The sequence below is a fragment of the Protopterus annectens genome, chromosome 13.part0 (genome assembly GCF_019279795.1).
Source record: "Protopterus annectens isolate FY-2018-M chromosome 13.part0, PAN1.0, whole genome shotgun sequence".
In the NCBI taxonomy this organism is placed as follows: Eukaryota; Metazoa; Chordata; order Ceratodontiformes; family Protopteridae; genus Protopterus; species Protopterus annectens.
The window spans coordinates 132,207,746-132,224,823 of NC_056747.1; the positions used below are offsets into that span (position 1 = coordinate 132,207,746).

At 45.0% G+C, this 17,078-nt stretch overlaps 1 protein-coding gene across 2 annotated transcripts in view; it reads right to left on the minus strand.

Moving 5' to 3' along the window:
• LOC122817656 (scaffold attachment factor B2-like) overlaps positions 1 to 17,078 on the minus strand; it is a 1,188,489-nt gene that overhangs the window by 186,100 nt on the left and 985,311 nt on the right. For both annotated transcript variants that reach the window (XM_044090719.1, XM_044090720.1), the window contains exon 16: positions 15,671 to 15,707. In XM_044090719.1, coding sequence (XP_043946654.1) covers positions 15,671 to 15,707 — 37 coding nt within the window. The remainder of the gene's footprint in view (positions 1 to 15,670; positions 15,708 to 17,078) is intronic.

A 17,078-nucleotide genomic window follows, 5' to 3' on the forward strand; every position in this document is an offset into this window, starting at 1 on the left:
GGCTTGCATGACGGCCTGTAATTCAGACACCCTTCTTGGTAAAGTGATGGCTAGAAGGAAGGCTGTTTTCCAAGAAAGGAATTTCAACTCTGCATTTGCAGCTGGCTCAAAGGGAGGTAGAGTGAGCTTTTCCAATACAAAGTTAAGGTCCCAGACTGGAGTAGGGGCTCTCTTAGGTAGTCTTAAGTTTTTGGCCCCTCTGAGGGAATTGCTTCAGCAGCAGATGAGAAAAGAGGGGTGGTTCTGTGTTGTAATGAGCTGAAATGGCTGAGGCATGAATTTTGATGGAGGAAAAGGAAAGTCCCTTGTGAAGCATCTCAGTTAAGAATAGAAGAATATGGGGTAAATTGTGCGCTGCTGTGCCCATTCAGAGTCTGCCTCCAGGAACAATCTTTTCCATTTTTCAGCATAGGATTTTCTAGTACTAGGCCTTCTTGCCTCCAGAATGACACCCATCATTTGCCTACTGAGGGATGGTAACAGAGATCAGGTAATTATTCAGGCTGCGAAATTCAGGTTTTGAAGTTGTGGGTGCAGAACCTGCCCCCCCCCCCCCCCCTGCTGGGACAGTGGGGCAGGAGTCTGAGGCAGGTACCATGGTGCCAGCAGTGACACTGTGCAAGAGGCGGTACCAGTGTTGGTGTGGCCAGTCTGGTGCAATCAGTACTGTCCTTGGTTTGTCCTGCTTGATCCTTAGTAGTACCTTGGAGAGAAGAGGCTGAGGGGGAAGGCATAAACTGATAGGTATTTCCAGGTGAAGGACAGGGCATCCACTTTCCAAGCTTGTTTGTGGGGAGTCCTTGTGCAGAATTTGTCCAATTGGTAGTTCTGGGGGACGGGACGGGACAGGTCTATCTCTAGGCTCCCCCATTTGTTTCTCAACATGTTGAATATTTTTTGTTCCAGTTTCCACTCGTGTGGGTCCATGAGATTTCTGCTTAGGTCGTATTTAGCTTTCCTGGCAGGAATTGAGCCTGTATGTGCACCTGGTAGCTCAAGGATGTGTTCCACAAAGCCATGGCTAGTCTGCAAGAGAGGGTATGAGTGGGTTCCCCCCTGCTTGTTTATGTATGACGTAGCAGTGGTATTGTCCGTCTTTACCAATAACGGTCCAGGAAGAATGTGGTCCTTTAAGGCTGTCAGAGCATTCTGTACAGCTATTTATTTTTGACTGATATGCAAGTGGATTTGATTTGGTTCCATTTGCCTTGAATGTACTGTTCTGCCAAGTGAGCCCTCCATGCATAGTCTGTTGCGTCTGTTAGGGTTTAGGCGGCTGGGGGTAGAGTGAATGGCAGTCCATTGTTTTGGTGGCAGGCCTCTGCACATCAAAGGAACTATCTATAGACAAGGTATGATAGGAATCATTGACTCTGGAACCTGAGAATGTTGACACCATAGGCTTTTAAGACACCACTGTAGTTTCCTCATATGCTGTCTCTCATACGGAATTAGTAGAATGCAAGAGGCCGTGAACCCCAGGGATTGCAGTATTTTCCTTGCAGACAGCTGGGTCTTGGTGGCCAGTAGTTTGAAGTAGACTGTGAACTGAATTGGTTTCTCTGGCGTGAGGTAGGCCTTCTGGGAAGTTGTATTTAAGCTTGCTCCCAGGAATACAATTTGTTGGCAGGGTACAAGATATGATTTCTTTTCATTTATAGTATACCCCAAAGATGTTAGCAATTTCTTTACAAATGCCAGATGATTTAATAGTATGTCCTAGCTTTCTACCTGAATTAGACAATCGTCCAGGTATGGGTATATCTGAATATTTCTTTGCCTGCAAAATGCAATGACTGGAGCTAGGCATACTGTGAATTCCCTGGGCGTAGTAGATATGCCAAAGGGCAGTGCAGAGAAAGTACAGTTATGTACACTTACCATAAATGTAGTTGATAGAGTGTATTCACTGTTGCAGTCATTACATTAGGTTTATCTGCATGCTGGTAGCCCTCAGTCGGCCTGATTAACAAAGTCTTGGGTCCTGCGTCGGTTGCTGTCCCTTCTTCCATGACGTCAGGTCGTCAGGGGTACAAAACATATAGCAGACGTCATTACATCAGTATTTCTTGCCCCAGATGTCAGGTGCCCCCTAATGGGAAGCAATTAAATATCAAAGCACAAAGATATACCTCCAACAAAAAAGCAAACACACCAAAAAGCTTTTAAACATAGTAAAGGAAAGTAGAGGTATAGCCAAAATATGTTTGGGGGCTGGAGGGAGGGTAACCAGGACTGTAACAGTGAATACACTTGAACATCTACATTTATGGTAAGTGTACACAACTGTACTATGTTCTTCGTGTTTCACTGTTGCAGTCATTACATTTGGGAAGATTCCCAAAGCTATGGTTGGGAGGAATAATTTAGCTACAAGGCCCTGTAAGACGGCAGTGGTAAAACCAGCTCTGGATTTAGAGGAAAATGGGCAAATGATAATGCTTGGTGAAAGTATGTACAGAACTCCAGGTAGCAGCTTCTAGAATGTCCCTGGAAGGGATGCCTCTGAGAAAGGCTGTAAAGGTAGATGCAGCCCTGGTGTAGTGAGGTCTGATCCCCTGGGGGATAGTTTTCCCTGGTGCTTATAGCAGAAATGAATGCAATGGCTTATCCATTTAGAAATGGTTTGCTTTGAAATAGCCTTCCCTTTTGCCCCTGCAGCAAATGCCACCAGCAGTTTTTTCAGATTTCCTTTGAGGTTTAGTCCTGTCCAAGTAGAATTTAAGCTGTCTGTGCACATCTAAGGAATGCAGTATCCGTTCCCCTTTATTCTGTGGACTGGGAAAGAAGGTTGGCAAATGAATGGACTGAAGAGCTACACTGGATACCACCTTGGGCATGAAGGATAAATTGGTTCTGAGTGACACCCTGTCCGCATGAAAGATGATGCAAGGCTCCACTGCCATAAGGGCCTGTAATTCAGATACCCTTCTTGCTCAAGTGATTGCTAAAAGGAAAGCTGTTTTCCAAGAAAGAAATTTTAAGTCCGCAGTAGCAGTTGGCTCGAAAGAAGGTAGAGTGGGTTTCTCCAAGACAAAGTTAGGGTCCCAGGCTGGGGATGGAGCTCTCCTGGGGGGGGGTCTCAAATTTATGGCCCCTCTGAGGAACTGTTTGAGCAGTGGAAGAGAGAAGAGGGGTGGTTCTGTGTTGTAATAAGCTGAAATGGCTGAGGCTTGGATTTTAATGGAGGAAAAAGACAGGCCCTTGTGAAGCATCTCAGTTAAGTATTGTAAAATCCGAGATGAATTGGGCGCTGCTGCGCTCATCGTTTGAGACTGGTTCCAGGCAGAGAATCTTTTCCATTTTTCAGCTGAAGATTTTCTAGTACTAAGCCTCCTTGCCTCTAAAATATCCATCACAGGTTTGCTGAGGGATGGTAAATGAGAGATTAAGTAATTAGCCAGGCTGCAAGGTTCAGTGTTTGAAGCTGAGGGTGCAGAATCTGGTTCTCCTGCTGAGACAGCAGGGAAGGAGTCTGAGGCAGGTGCCATGGAGATAACCTTGACACACTGCGCAGGAGTGGGAACCAGTGTTGACGCGGCCAGTCTGGAGCAATCAAAATCATCCTTGGTTTGTCCTGCCTGAGTTTTAGTAGTACTTTGGAGAGCAGAGGTGGGGGTGGGGTGGGGGGGCATAGACTTTTTTCCAGCTTAAGGACAGAGCATCCACATTCCATGCTTGATTGTGGGGAGTCCTTGTGCAAAATTTGTCCAACTGGTAGTTCTGGGGAGAGGCAAAAAGGTCTATATCTGGGCTCCCCTATTTGCTTGTCAACATGTTGAAAATCCTTGGTTCCAGTTTTCGCGTAGGTCCACGAGGTTTCTGCTTAGTCCATCTGCCAGTGTATTGAATTTTCCTGGCACGAATTGAGCTTGTAGGTGCACGTGGTAGCTCAAGGCTGTGTTCTACAATGCCATGGCTAGACTGTAGAGGGGTAAATGTGTACCCCCCTGCTTGTTTATGTACCACACAGTGGTGTTTGCCCGTCTTTACCATTAGTTGTCCTGGAAGAACGTGGTCCTTGAAGGCTGTCAGAGCATTCTGTACAGCTAACATTTCTTTTTGATTGACATGCATGTGCATTTGGCTTGGGTTCCATTTGCCCAGAAAGCACTTCCCTGCCAGGTGAGCCCCCCATGCATAATCTGTTGCGTCTGTTAGGGTTTTGGCATCAGGGGGTGGTGAAAGGTAGTCCCTTGTTTTGGTGGCAGGCCTCCAAAGCAACTCTAGGCATAGGCAAGGTATGATAGGAATCATTGTTTCCAGATCTTGAGAATGTTGAAACGTACAGTTTTGTACCTACCATAAATGTAGATTAAATAAAATAACAACAATAAAATAAATAAATGTACTGATTGGGATATGCAGGTATGCTTCTTTTAAATCTAGAGTTGTCAACCAGGCATCTTTGCCTAGCATAGGAAGTAACTGGTGAAGAGTCAGCATCTTGAATTTTGGAATCTCCAGAAAGGTGTTTAGAGTAGACAGGTCGAGGATTGGACGCCATGATTTGTGTTTTCTGGGTACCAGAAAAGGCCTGGAATAGAAACCTTGTCCCTTTTCCTCTTCTGGTACCAGCTGAATAGCCCCCCCATGCTTAAGAGGGAAAGTACTTGTTTTTGAGCCTCTGACCACTGATTTGGGGGCAGGTCTGGCCACCCGTTTGGTATTGGCAACGTGTGGAAATGAAATCTGTATCCCTGGGACACTACATTTAAAACCTATTTGTCCGGGGTTATGAGTTCCCAGTTCTTTGCATGACTAGCAATCTTTTCCCCCAAAGGGGCGGTTAAAAGTTAAGTGTTTGGTAATTTTAAAAGGAAGTAATTGAGACCGTTTACTATGGGGGGGGGGGGTTTATTTCCATATTTGGAAGTGGAGGCCCCCCACTGCTTAGTTCTGAGAGTCCCCTGGGACTGAAACCTGGGGTTTTTGCTGCATCTGGGTTTGGCTTGAGAGGATCTGGAAGGGGCTGGAAAGGACCAATTCTTAGTAGGCCAGTGCCTACTAAATCTTGGAGGTTGCACTTGTAAGAAATCTTTTAACAGTTTGCATAGATTTAGCTTTATCTTCCATCTTTCGAACTTCTTCAGCCTTATTGCCAAACAGGCGGTGGTCTTGATTTAAAGGAGCATCCAACAATTTAGTTTTAACATGATCAGGCAAAGATTACTCCCTCAGCCAAGCATACCTTCTAAGCACAGACCCAGTAACAGGACCCAGTAACAGCAGCCCTGCAGGAGTCCTCTAAAGAATCAAAACCACATTGCAAAGTATGTTTTCCAACTTGATGAGCAGAATGCATTAAATCCTGTAAATCTTTATTTTCTACACAGTCAGGAATCAACAATTTTCTGTTTAAGCAGTCCAATAATATGCTGTTGATATTCTAACAAAAGAAGTTGGCTGTTTAAAGCTCTGACTGCCAAGTTTGCAGAAGTATAAACTTTGTTACCCCATCTATCCAGTGCCCTGGAGTCTCTATCAGAAGGGGTAGGACTTTTAGCAGTAGAAGCCTTAATGCCCTTGGGCCCCTGAGAAATGGTTTATGGATCTGCAACAGGATTTTTGAAAAGGAACTTGTGGGACTCAGGAACCCTGTAGTACCTGTCAGGTTTACTAGGAGCCGGAGGCAGGGAATCAGGGGTCAAACTGGATTCCGAGAGCATATCAGCAATGTCTAGTACAGGAGGTAAAGCCAAAGGCTTATGCTTAGGGAGAAGGAGGAAATTCTTAAGCCTCTTTTTTGAATCAGAAAATTCCTGGCCTTCCCAGTGGAAATGCTCCCTTAAAGTATGTAAAGTTTCCCCAAAAGAAAAATCCTCAGCACCAGAATTCTCATAAGTAGGTATGGACAAATCCAGGTCATTAGAAGAGTCAGAAGAAACAGAATCCTGATCAGAAGATTCATAAGCAAGCTCAGCCCTAGGCCTTTGGGGGGGGGGGGGGGGGGGGTTCACTACCCCTGATTAGAGTTATTAGATCTTCAGCCATTTTTATGATTTGTTTTTTAGGCATAGGGGCCTAAGCATGTGGCCTGGGTGTTTTTTTTAGACATGGATCGAGATTTAGGCCTTAGTAATGAAAAAGGTGCTGTTTTAATAGCAAGTCTGTAGGCCTGAATACACCCTCAGAAGCCAGTGCCTGCATAGTGGCTCTGGACCCATCCAAGGTAGAGACATCCGAGGGTTCCATAGTTTAAGTAACTCGCAGCATATCAGACTCAAAATGGGACTCAGTAGAAGCCTGCGAATCAGACGTAGCGGGTATCAGGGGCTGCAAAAGCGCCTGAGTACCGGCAAACTGGCAAATGGCTTATAAGCGTAGTCAAGTTTTGGACCTAGACGGCCTCTGTCTTTATATTTGCGTTTTTTCAGAATCCCGGTAGTCGGATGGCTAATCGAGATTTCTGGATAATTAAACAGAGAACCGAAATAATGAGAAGCAACAATATAATGACAACTGATAGTGTGCCAATTAAATAAAGCACAAAACCGACAGTAAGGTAAGTCGTGGTCAGGGCCTAGGCAAGGAATACAGTACGAATGAAAATCTTTATGAGGTACTTGCTTTCCACAAGTAATGCAATTAACTTTTACTGACATCAGTAAGGAGGAAGAAAAGTTTCCCCAATGGGGTACTTAGCTTTAAGTTGAAGACTTCGGAGCTGAAACTTGAAAACGAAAATTTCAGGAGTCGGCCGACCGGCACTTGAACTGCTTCGGGCACCGCATTGCAAGAAAGACTGATGTAATGGCATCGGCTGCATGTTTTATACCCCTGACGTCATGGAAGAAGGGACAGCAACCGGCACAGGACTCAAGACTTTGTTAATCAGGACGACTGTGGGCAACCTGCCAGCAGATTACCCAAATGTAATGACTGCAACAGTGAAACAAAGAACATCTGCATCTTTTGCACCCTGCAAGTTTGTCTGACAGTTCTTCCCCACACACACACACACACACACACACACACACACACACACACACACACACACACACATTCAAGGACAACAGATTTAAAGATACTGGGTGAGCAAAAGGAAGAATCTATTTTAAGATGGTGGAGGCGGCACCAGAAAAGAAGTGTAAAGGAGGAAGGGCAGCTCCCAGACTCCTGCGAGAAACAACTAAAAGGAGGGAGACCTGTAAAACTACACTTAACAGATAAAAGTAGTTTAAAAAAAGCTGTCGAAATTTATAGATTTTAAGCTGACTAAACACTTAACTGAGGCCTAGGAAACAGACTCTGAACCACGTCTGTAAATTATGGTGGCAAATGAGATCTGAAGGGTTACAGAAAGTATAATGCATTATGGGAGGGAGAGGAGCTCGAGACTCGGATCTTAAGTCTTGGAAATGCTGCCAATTGATCAGAAATCCAGTACTAAGGAAGAATGAGAGACTTATCAGATTTGGTAGTATAAAGCACTGATGGCCAGGGGCATTTGAAATGTAAGCTTTTTTTGCCAAACCTATTGAGGCCTCTGCTCGTCATTTGATAAGAAAACTTTGGATTCTGAGAAAACCACCTCAAGACCTGCCAATTTATTTCTGAGAAAGGGAGTCAGACTGCAAGAATGTATCTTGATCGTTCACTATTTCCATGACTGAAGGAAGGGAAAGATGTTTGTACTGAGGAAGTTCAAGAAGTTGTCTTACCCTCTCTTCTTGGACAGTTGAGATTCCAGAGTCTCAACTTAAGGAATCTCTTACTAAAGAGAGATTCTCAAGTGGTAAGGCTGAGGAAAGAGTGCTCCCTTTGAATGCCAACTGGTATTCATCAGAGTCGTATGAATTTGAAGACTCCTGAGAGGGAAGGTTTACCTTTTTCCTAGAGCAGGGTGCTTTTTAAAGCCAAGCTGGCTATACCTCATGAACACAATGTCCTCGGCCAACCTAATCTAGGCCTGCAGGTAAGCCCTGGGAATGGTGGATCTGAGTCCTAAGTGGCAGAGGCCTAGATAAGCTCACATCAGGCATTTTCGACTTGGGTATGTCATCTGTCACAGCAGGGTCAGTCCCTAGGCACTAGCAATATGAATTCTGCCTCCTGGGATCTAATCAAGAACAAATATGTAGAGGATATAACCCTGCCCCTTGGCCACGAAAACCTGGCTATCAAAAGATGGAGCCTGCCTAACAACTCCAGATCCATCAGAAACCTGGGTGAGCTTCCCTGAGCAGAAGTCAACAGTGATGACAACATGAAGACTTCCACAAGTGTCTCAATAGATGCCTCAGTAGTACATTTGTTTGGAGGGGACTGTGAGGGCACCTCACCTCCTTTGCCAACTACTAGCCTGGGTGGGTTACTGGAAACAGATACTGTCATCCATCTCTTTGATAACATTCTGTTTCCCTTCTTAAGCAGGGGGGTCAATCAAGGGACTGGTGGATACTACAGTGGGTGTAGGCCACTGACTCGCTATGCGACTTGGCCACGTTTAAAGACCCTGGAATTAATAAGTGCATTGTGGATGATTGGGCATGTTGCCCCTCAGACCCAGGCAGAATAGAGTGAAAGTTCTTGTGGGGGATTTGACTCTAATCAAACAATGGACTTAACAGACATCTGTTAAAAGAGTGCGTGTGCGTGTGTGTGTGTGTGTGTGTGTGTGTGTGTGTGTGTGTGTGTTCCCAAATGAGCACTTAGCTTTGCTGCCCAATCCCTGTCTTCGGGCCAATTAATTTTGGACAGACTGACATACTTTTTGATGCTGGTAATTTGAACTTGGATGGCAAGAAAGAACAGAGAAAATGATGTTGGTTGACAAACTTTTATACTCTGACGTCCTGATGCTGAATGGGAGAGCAACCACCAGGCTGGGAAAATAAAATCTCTAGTATTCTAGCTGGCTTCAGAAAGCAAGAAATCCCAAAGGTTATTACTGCAACAGGAAAAAGTACAGTTTTGTACCTACCATAAATGTAGATGTCCGAGAGACATGCAACTGCAGTCATAACATGTGGGTTGTCCTGCCTCAGGCAGCCCTCGGTCGGCCGGATTCCAAAGTCTGGGTCCGACGTCGGCTGATGTCGCATTTCTCTCCGACGTCAGAGCGGCTGGAGTATATAAGCATCAGCCGACGCCATTTTCTTCAGTGTTTCTTGCCCCAGTTGCCAGGTGCCCTCCAAGGAAGGCTGTAATCAAATTGGAAGACAAACAGGATTCCAAACAAATACATGAGCAATAAAACAAATACACCATAACAGATATCCCCAGCTAAGAGTGAGGGGGATAGGAGAGGACCCTAAGCATAGAGGGGTATGGAGGGAGGGAAAACCTGACTGCAGTTGCATGTCTCTCGGACATCTACATTTATGGTAGGTACAAAACTGTACTATGTCCTTCAAGAATGCAACTGCAGTCATAACATGGGGGTAGAATACCATAGCTTAGCTGGGGGAGGAGGTATGCTCTAGGAAAGAGATGGTGTGGCAATCAAACCCTGCAGGACTGCCGAAGCAAAGCCTGCTCTGGATCTGGAATATAGGGGGAGATTGTAGTGTTTTGAGAATGTATGCACGGAGCTCCATGTAGCAGCTTCTAGAATGTCCTTTGTAGGCACCCCTCTTAAAAATGCTGTAGAGGTGGCTGTAGCTCTGGTGGAATGTGGTCTGACATAGGCTGGAACAGTCTTTCCATGAAAGGAATAACAGAATCTGATGCAATGTCCAACCCATTTAGAAATAGACTGTTTTGAAATTGCTTTTCCTTGGACTGCAGGGGCGTAAGCTACAAAAAGCTGTTCAGACTTCCTACTGGCCTTGGTTCTGTCCAGGTAGTATCGAAGTTGTCTATGAATGTCCAAGGTACGTAAAAGCCTTTCCCCCTTATTCTCAGGATTGGGGAAGAAGGCAGGCAGATGAATGGCTTGATTTAGAGAAACCCTAGATACCAACTTTGGCATAAAGGTAGGGTTGGTCCTTAATGAAACCCTGTCTCTGTGGAAAATAATGAAGGGTGGTATTGCCATTAGGGCCTGTACTTCCGAAACCCTTCTTGCTGAGGTAATTGCCAACAGGAAGGCTGTTTCCCATGAGAGAAATTGCAAGTCAACTGAAGCTGCTGGCTCAAAAGGAGGTAGAGTCAGTTTTTCTAAGACAAAATTGAGGTCCCAGGCTGGCACTGGGGCCTTTCTTGGTGGCTTAATGTTCTTGATTCCCCTGAGGAATTGTCTTAGTAAGGGGTGAGAAAAAACAGGAGGATCAGTGTTGTATCTAGCTGAAATAGCAGATGCATGTATTTTTATTGACGAATATGAGAGGCCACTCTAACATATCTGGATGTTCAGTAATGATGCATCATGCCCTTTGCTGGTATTCCAATTGCTGAATCTTTTCCACTTTGCTAAATAGACCTTTCTGGTGGACGGTCTTCGAGCCTCTGTTAGTATCCGCTGAACTTCCTTGGAGAGAGGTAAGTTGAATTTATTTATGGGATCTCCCAGGCTGTTAGCTGCAGAGTCTGAAGGTTTGGATGCAGTGATTCGAAATTGTGCTGAGTCAAAAGTAGAGGCCACTGAGGGAGGGCCCACTTCCTGGTGTGACATATGCTCCGTAGTAGTGGGTACCAGTGTTGTCTTGGCCAATCCGGAGCTATTATGATTCCCTTGGGCTTCTCTGCTTTGATCTTTAGTAATACTGAGGTCATCAGTGGCAGAGGTGGGAATGCATAGATTGCTAGGGAGTTCCAGTTGAATGAAAGAGCATCTATTTTCCAAGCCTTTGGATGGTATGTCCTTGTGCAAAATTTTGGTAGTAGATGATTGATGTGAGAGGCAAATAGGTCCACTTCTGGCTTGCCCCATGTCGAAGTGAGTTGTCTGAAAGCCTTCGGATGCAACCTCCACTCGTGTGGATCTGTGAAATTCCTGCTTAGGCTGTCCGCCAACACATTGTCTTTTCCTGGAACAAACTGTGATTGCAACTGGAGGTTTAGACTCAGTGATTTCTCCAAAAGCTGCATTGTCAGTCTGCAAAGGGGATAAGAGTGAGTGCCCCGCTGCTTGTTTATGTACCACATCACAGTGGTGTTGCCTGTCCGTATCATTAAGTGACCTTGCTGGAGTTGGTTTTGAAAAGCCTCGATAGCATGCATTACTGCCAGCATTTCCTTTTGATTTATATGCAGATGTGTTTCCTTTGGAGACCATTGTCCTTGTATACATCTGCCTTCCATGTGCGCCCCCCATCCGAGGTCTGAGGCGTCTGTAGTCATGGTCTGTGTTATCTGTGTTTTTTTGAATGACAAACCTGTGTTTTCCTGGCTCACCGAAGCCCACCATAGGAATTCCTTTTGTAAGCATGGAATGAGTGGTATGATTGTCTCCAAGTTGTTGCTGTGCTGAGCCCAAACGCTTTTTAGGTACCATTGAAGCTTTCTCATGTGTAGTTTTGCTAATGGAACCAGTAGAATGCAGGATGCCATATAACCCAGGGCCTGTAGGAATCTCCTTGCAGTCATCTGGGTGAGTTTTGCTAAACCTTTGAAGTATTGAGTTAACTTCTCTTGCTTATCTTCTGTCAGGTAAGCCATTTGAGAGGCTGTGTCTAGTTTGGCTCCTAAGAAGATTATTTTCTGGGATGGCTGCAGTCTTGACTTTTGGAAGTTGACTGTGTATCCCAGAGCTTGAAGTAATCGTATGACATTCCAGATTTTTTGTCAACATCAATTTGTCGTCCGCTTGTATGAGGCAGTCGTCCAGGTACGGGTAAATTTGTATACCCTGGAGCCTGCAAATGAGCAATTACTGAAGCCAGGCATTTTGTAAACACTCTGGGCGCAGTAGATAAGCCAAATGGCAATGCTGAGAATTGATAATGCTCTGGCCCTGCAAGAAATCTGAGGTATCTTCTGCAACTGTGTCTGATAGGGACATGCAGGTATGCCTCCTTGAGGTCCAGAGTAATCAGCCACGACTCCTTGCCCAGCATGGGAAGGAGTTGCTGTAGAGTCAGCATTTTGAACTTTGGTACTATGAGAAAGGTGTTTAATGCGGACAAGTCCAGTATTGGTCTCCATTGAGTTTCTTTTCTTGGAACAAGGAACAGTCTTGAGTAAAATCCCTGTTCTTGTTCTGGAACTCTTTCTATTGCTTTCATTTGCGTTAGCAGAGAGATTTGCTTGATAGCCTCTGCCCTTTGATGTTGTGGTAGATTTGGCATGCCTTGTTTTCTTGGTAAGGTATGAAAATGAAACCTGTACCCTCGGTCTATAATATCCAAAATCCATTTGTCCTTTGTCAGTCTGTGCCAGTTTTCTGCAAACAGAGATAATTTCCCGCCCAAGGGCGCTTCTAGTTGTTCCCTGGTAGGCGGTAGTAGAGGAAAGTCATTGAGATTGTGGTTGTTGGGCAGGAGAAACCCCTGCGTCACCTCTTTGGTTTCCTGGCTGCCATTGACGTCCCTTGTAAGGGCCTCTGTATTGGCCTCTTCCTCGGCCACGTCTGTTCTTACCCCTTTGAAACTTTTCTGGATTAGGAAAGGACCAGTTTTTTGAAGGCCAATTCCTACTGAATCTGGGGGGCTGAACCTGGAGAAAATCCTTTACAGTTTGAACTGATTTTGCTTTTTCTTCGATGGTCTTTAGCACATCCTTAGCATTTGCACCAAAAAGCTTGTTCTTTTCCAAAGGTGCATCCAGAAGTTTTGCTTTTACATGATCTGGTAGAGGTTGATCTTTTAACCAAGCATGTCTTCGCATCACTGCCCCTGTCATACCTGCCCTACACGAAGCTTCCAGTGCATCATATCCACACTGCAGGAAGTGATTGCTTACTTGCTGAGTGTTATGTACAGCTTCCTGCAAAGTCTTCCTGTCTAAAGGATCAGGAGAAGCTAGTGTTTTTTGTAAATCTTCTAAGAGATAATCCTGATATTGGAACATATGAAAAAGGCAATTTAAAGCTCTCATAGATAAGGTAGTGGAAGTGTAAACCTTTTTACCCCATCTCTCTAATGACCTTGCTTCCCTGTTGGAGGGCAAAGGATTTTTTGAGGTGGAGGCTGAAACTCCTTTAGGCCCCTGTGAAATAGTTTCCAAATCAACAGTATGGGCCCTGAATAAATGGGAATGAGTTTCTGGGACCGTGTAATACCTGTCTGGCTTGGCTGGTGCAGGAGGGAGAGTATCAGGGGTAGCACTAAAATCAGAATACAAATCATCCAGAACATCAAGTACCGGAGGAATAGCTAAGGGCCTGTGCTGAGGCTTCTTAAGGAAAGTCCTAAGGCGTTTCCTGGAATCAGAATATTCCCGGCCCTGCCACTTGAAATGTTCCCTCATGGTGTGCAGAACTTCCCCAAAGGAAATATCCTCAGGAGGGGAAGCCGAAGGTATGGAATCTTCTGCATCTGAATCCTCATAGGTCTGGAAGAGCTCTTCCTGGCTATCAGAGTGGACAGAGCCCTCAGTCTTCATCTGAAGGAGTAGGGTCAGAGGGTTCAACCCGGGGCCTTTTATCAGGAGGAGGCTGGGATGCTCTCTCTGGATGGGTCTGCGAACCTCTAATCATGGAAATTAAATCAGCAGCCATGGACATAATTTGTGTCTCTGGAGTCGGCTGAGGTAAGGATCTAGAAGTAATATGCTTATATGCTTTGTTTTGCTGGCTGCCTTAGCCCTAGTGTAGGCCTTAATAGACATGGCCATAGGAGGCCTGGCAGCTCCACGTGCAGGAGTGACCTTGTCTACAGCAATGGTCTCTGGCATTTCCTCGGTTTCGGTATCCGGAGGAAAATCTATAACTGGCGTCGGAGTAATGTCTGGAATCGGAGTCGCCGGTAATGCGGTGTCTTCGGTTCGGAGCGGTGGAGAGACCGTCTCAGAGGGAACCGGAGCACTCGCGCTAGGTTTTGGCGTGGAGTCAGTGGTAGACGCGGGCCGAGGATGTCGGTCCCGGTCTTTTCGCTTTTTGGGAGTTTGCGATGTCGGAAGATCCGACGGTATGGTATAAGCAAATTTATCGCCGAAAAAGTCTTCAGCGAACTCCGCCCGGCGCCTGAGTGCGCTTGTTGAAGCGAGCACAGGCTACACAGGCCGAGACGTTGTGGTCTGGGCCCAGGCAAGGGAGGCAGTAAGAGTGGAAATCCTTATGAGGTATTTGTTTACCACAAAAAAGACAATTGTTAACTTTTTCAGTAATTTCTGACATCGGCTGAGGCAAGAAAAGGTCCCCAACGGGGTACTTAGCTTTTTTGATGACTTCGGTATCGTAGAATACAGGAGCTGACCGACCGGCACTTGCGAACTGCTTCTGCTTTGGGCACCGCGCGGCAAGAGAGACTGAAGAAAATGGCGTCGGCTGATGCTTATATACTCCAGCCGCTCTGACGGAGAGAAATGCGACATCAGCCGACGTCGGACCCAGACTTTGGAATCCGGCTGAACGAGGGCTGCCTGAGGCAGGACAACCCACATGTTATGACTGCAGTTGCATTCTTGAAGGACATCAGGGTGAACTAAGTTTCACAAACCAACACATGCTCCTCAAAGAAATTAACAAAACAAATGCAACAGAGGTTGAAAGAGGTAACTACATGGAAACAAGGCTGTTCAACCAGTTTGGGCTCTCTCTGTAAAGAAGAGAAAATCATTCCTTTATTGGAGCCCACAGGCTCCTATATTCAGCAAGAAACAGTGCCTTCCAAGTGAGCAAGAACAAGATGGCCCATCTGTGGGTAATGGCAATCCTCCATCTAGCTTTAAAGGGGGAATGTGGAGCTGGGAACATCTCAGGAGGAGACAATATGGTTGAGAGTTGGCAAGTCTGCCCATCTACACATCAAATGCTTCCGCAGGATTGATGCTGTAAGAGACTCTTACATTCTCACCTGTAAAAGCTTTTGGCTATAGACTTCTTATACATATTGTCCAAATGGCTGCAAATTCTACTATGATTGGCAGAAGGCTACTCTCGAACGGGTGTCCGACCCTTGCTGTAAAGCAACAGAACACAAAGCTTACACTTGGGCATTTTATAAAAAAAAAAAAAAAAGCCAGAGGAGAGCAACCACTGAAGATCCCAAGTCCTTTACCTTTTAACAGCATAGGCACGCTTGTTTAAGTTTCTCTGGTGTCACTAGCATAAGAAAGATTTTAAAAGTTACAGTCAAAGCTTTAAGAAAGAAAAATCAACACAATAAAACAGCTAAGAAAGTCATCTGCATGGTACCAAGACTACATCCAATTAAGCAACAAAAAACTAAAAATATTGCTGGTGCCTCTTTCCTCACACTGCACATCTTGCTGCCACCCATGATGTGGGGGGAAGATGGCCCTGCATGAAAGATGTCCAAATGTTATGCAAGTAGGGCATCTGCCTGCAACTTAATTTTTGCCATAACAGGACCGATACTACAACAATGATCTTTATGAAGAACATGTGCCCAAACAAGAGTACACAGACATACTTTCTGGAAGTTCTCTTCCAGGTAAATGCTTAGGTGTTTATGATCCTCTGCCACATGACCTATAAGTGCTAGCCACGTATGAACATACAACAGCTACTTAAAACGAAACCCAAGGCTCATTTAACCTTGGAGAAATTGTAAAACAAATCACACCTCAAAATAATTTGTGCAGTAAACCCATTAGTGCATTTGAACTCAATTTAACAATTTTCAGCAAAAGTGTTAAACTTAATAAATTAAGGCGAACGTACCTCTCTGTCCCCGACTGCTACTCTGGGGGGCTCTCTCCTGCGGAATAAAATAAATCATTACACACAGAGTCATTCTTCCATCTAATATAGACCATGTACAAATTTCAGAAGTTGCTAAAAATACCCCTAACAGATGTATCAATGGGAACACATTATAAAAACGCATAAAAGTTCAGCATTCAAACTTCACGTTTAAGTGCCACACAAAGGAATCCCATTTACTTAAATGTCTGGAAATGAACAGGTGATACAAACGCTCCAGATTAAATAAAATCAGAAAACTAATTTAAACTCCTCAACCTCAATTACCTCAGAAATAACTACAGGAAGCAGTAAGACAACAAAAGAACACAGGCATGCTCTATTGCAGCTTATGAGTCAGAATCATCACTGCTCCAAATGAATTTCTTACTCCAGGGACTTGTCACAGGTGAGCATTTGTAACTCGGGGACCAACCCCCAGAGTTTAGCTTTGATGACCCCAAAAGTGCACTTCCAATGCCACACTAAGGCATTATGTGTGTGTGTGTGTGTGTGTGTGTGTGTGTGTGTGTGTGTGTGTGTGTGTGGGGGTGCTTGTGTAAAAGTACAGTTGTGTACCTACGATTAATGCAAATGTATGAATATATTCACTATTGATGTCATTACACTTGGGTTATCTTGCTGGCAGGCTACCCGCAGTCGGCCCGAGTTCCAAAAGTCTAGGTCCGGAATTGGTTGCTGTCGCTTCTTCCCTGACGTCAGTGAGTCAGGGGTATAAAAGATGCAACTGACGCCATTTTCTTCAGTTTTTCTTGCCCCAGATGTCAGGTGACCCCAAATAGGAAAGGCTGGAAAAAATTATGTCAATAAACATATGTACCAAAATAACATTTCCTTCATCTACAAGCAAATACATCACATAGGTTGTAGAGAGTTGAGAAGTACAGAAAGGACCCAGCAATGAGAAAGGGGGATGGTGGGTGGGTAACCTGGACTGCAACAGTGAATACACTCTAACATCTACATTTATGGTAGGTACACAACTGTACTATGTTCGTGTTTCACTGTTGCAGTCATTACACTTGGGTAGAATCCCAAAGCTGAGTTTGGGTGGCTGGGCCTAAATAGGATTAGGAGAGGCTACCAGGCCCTGCAGAACTGCAGTGGCAAAGCTTGCTCTGGACTTAGAGGCAAGTGGTAGTGCTTAGTGAAAGTGTGCACTGAACTCCAGGTTGCAGCTTCTAAAATGTCTTTGGTTGGAACAACTCTGAGAAAGGCTGCTGAAGTGTCTGCTGCTCTGGTAGAATGTGGCCTTATGCACTTAGCACTGATATGCCATGTTGTGCATAGCAGAAGCGAATGCAGTGTCCTATCCATTTTGAAATTGTCTGCTTTGAGATGGGCTTTCCTTGTGATCCTGCAGCAT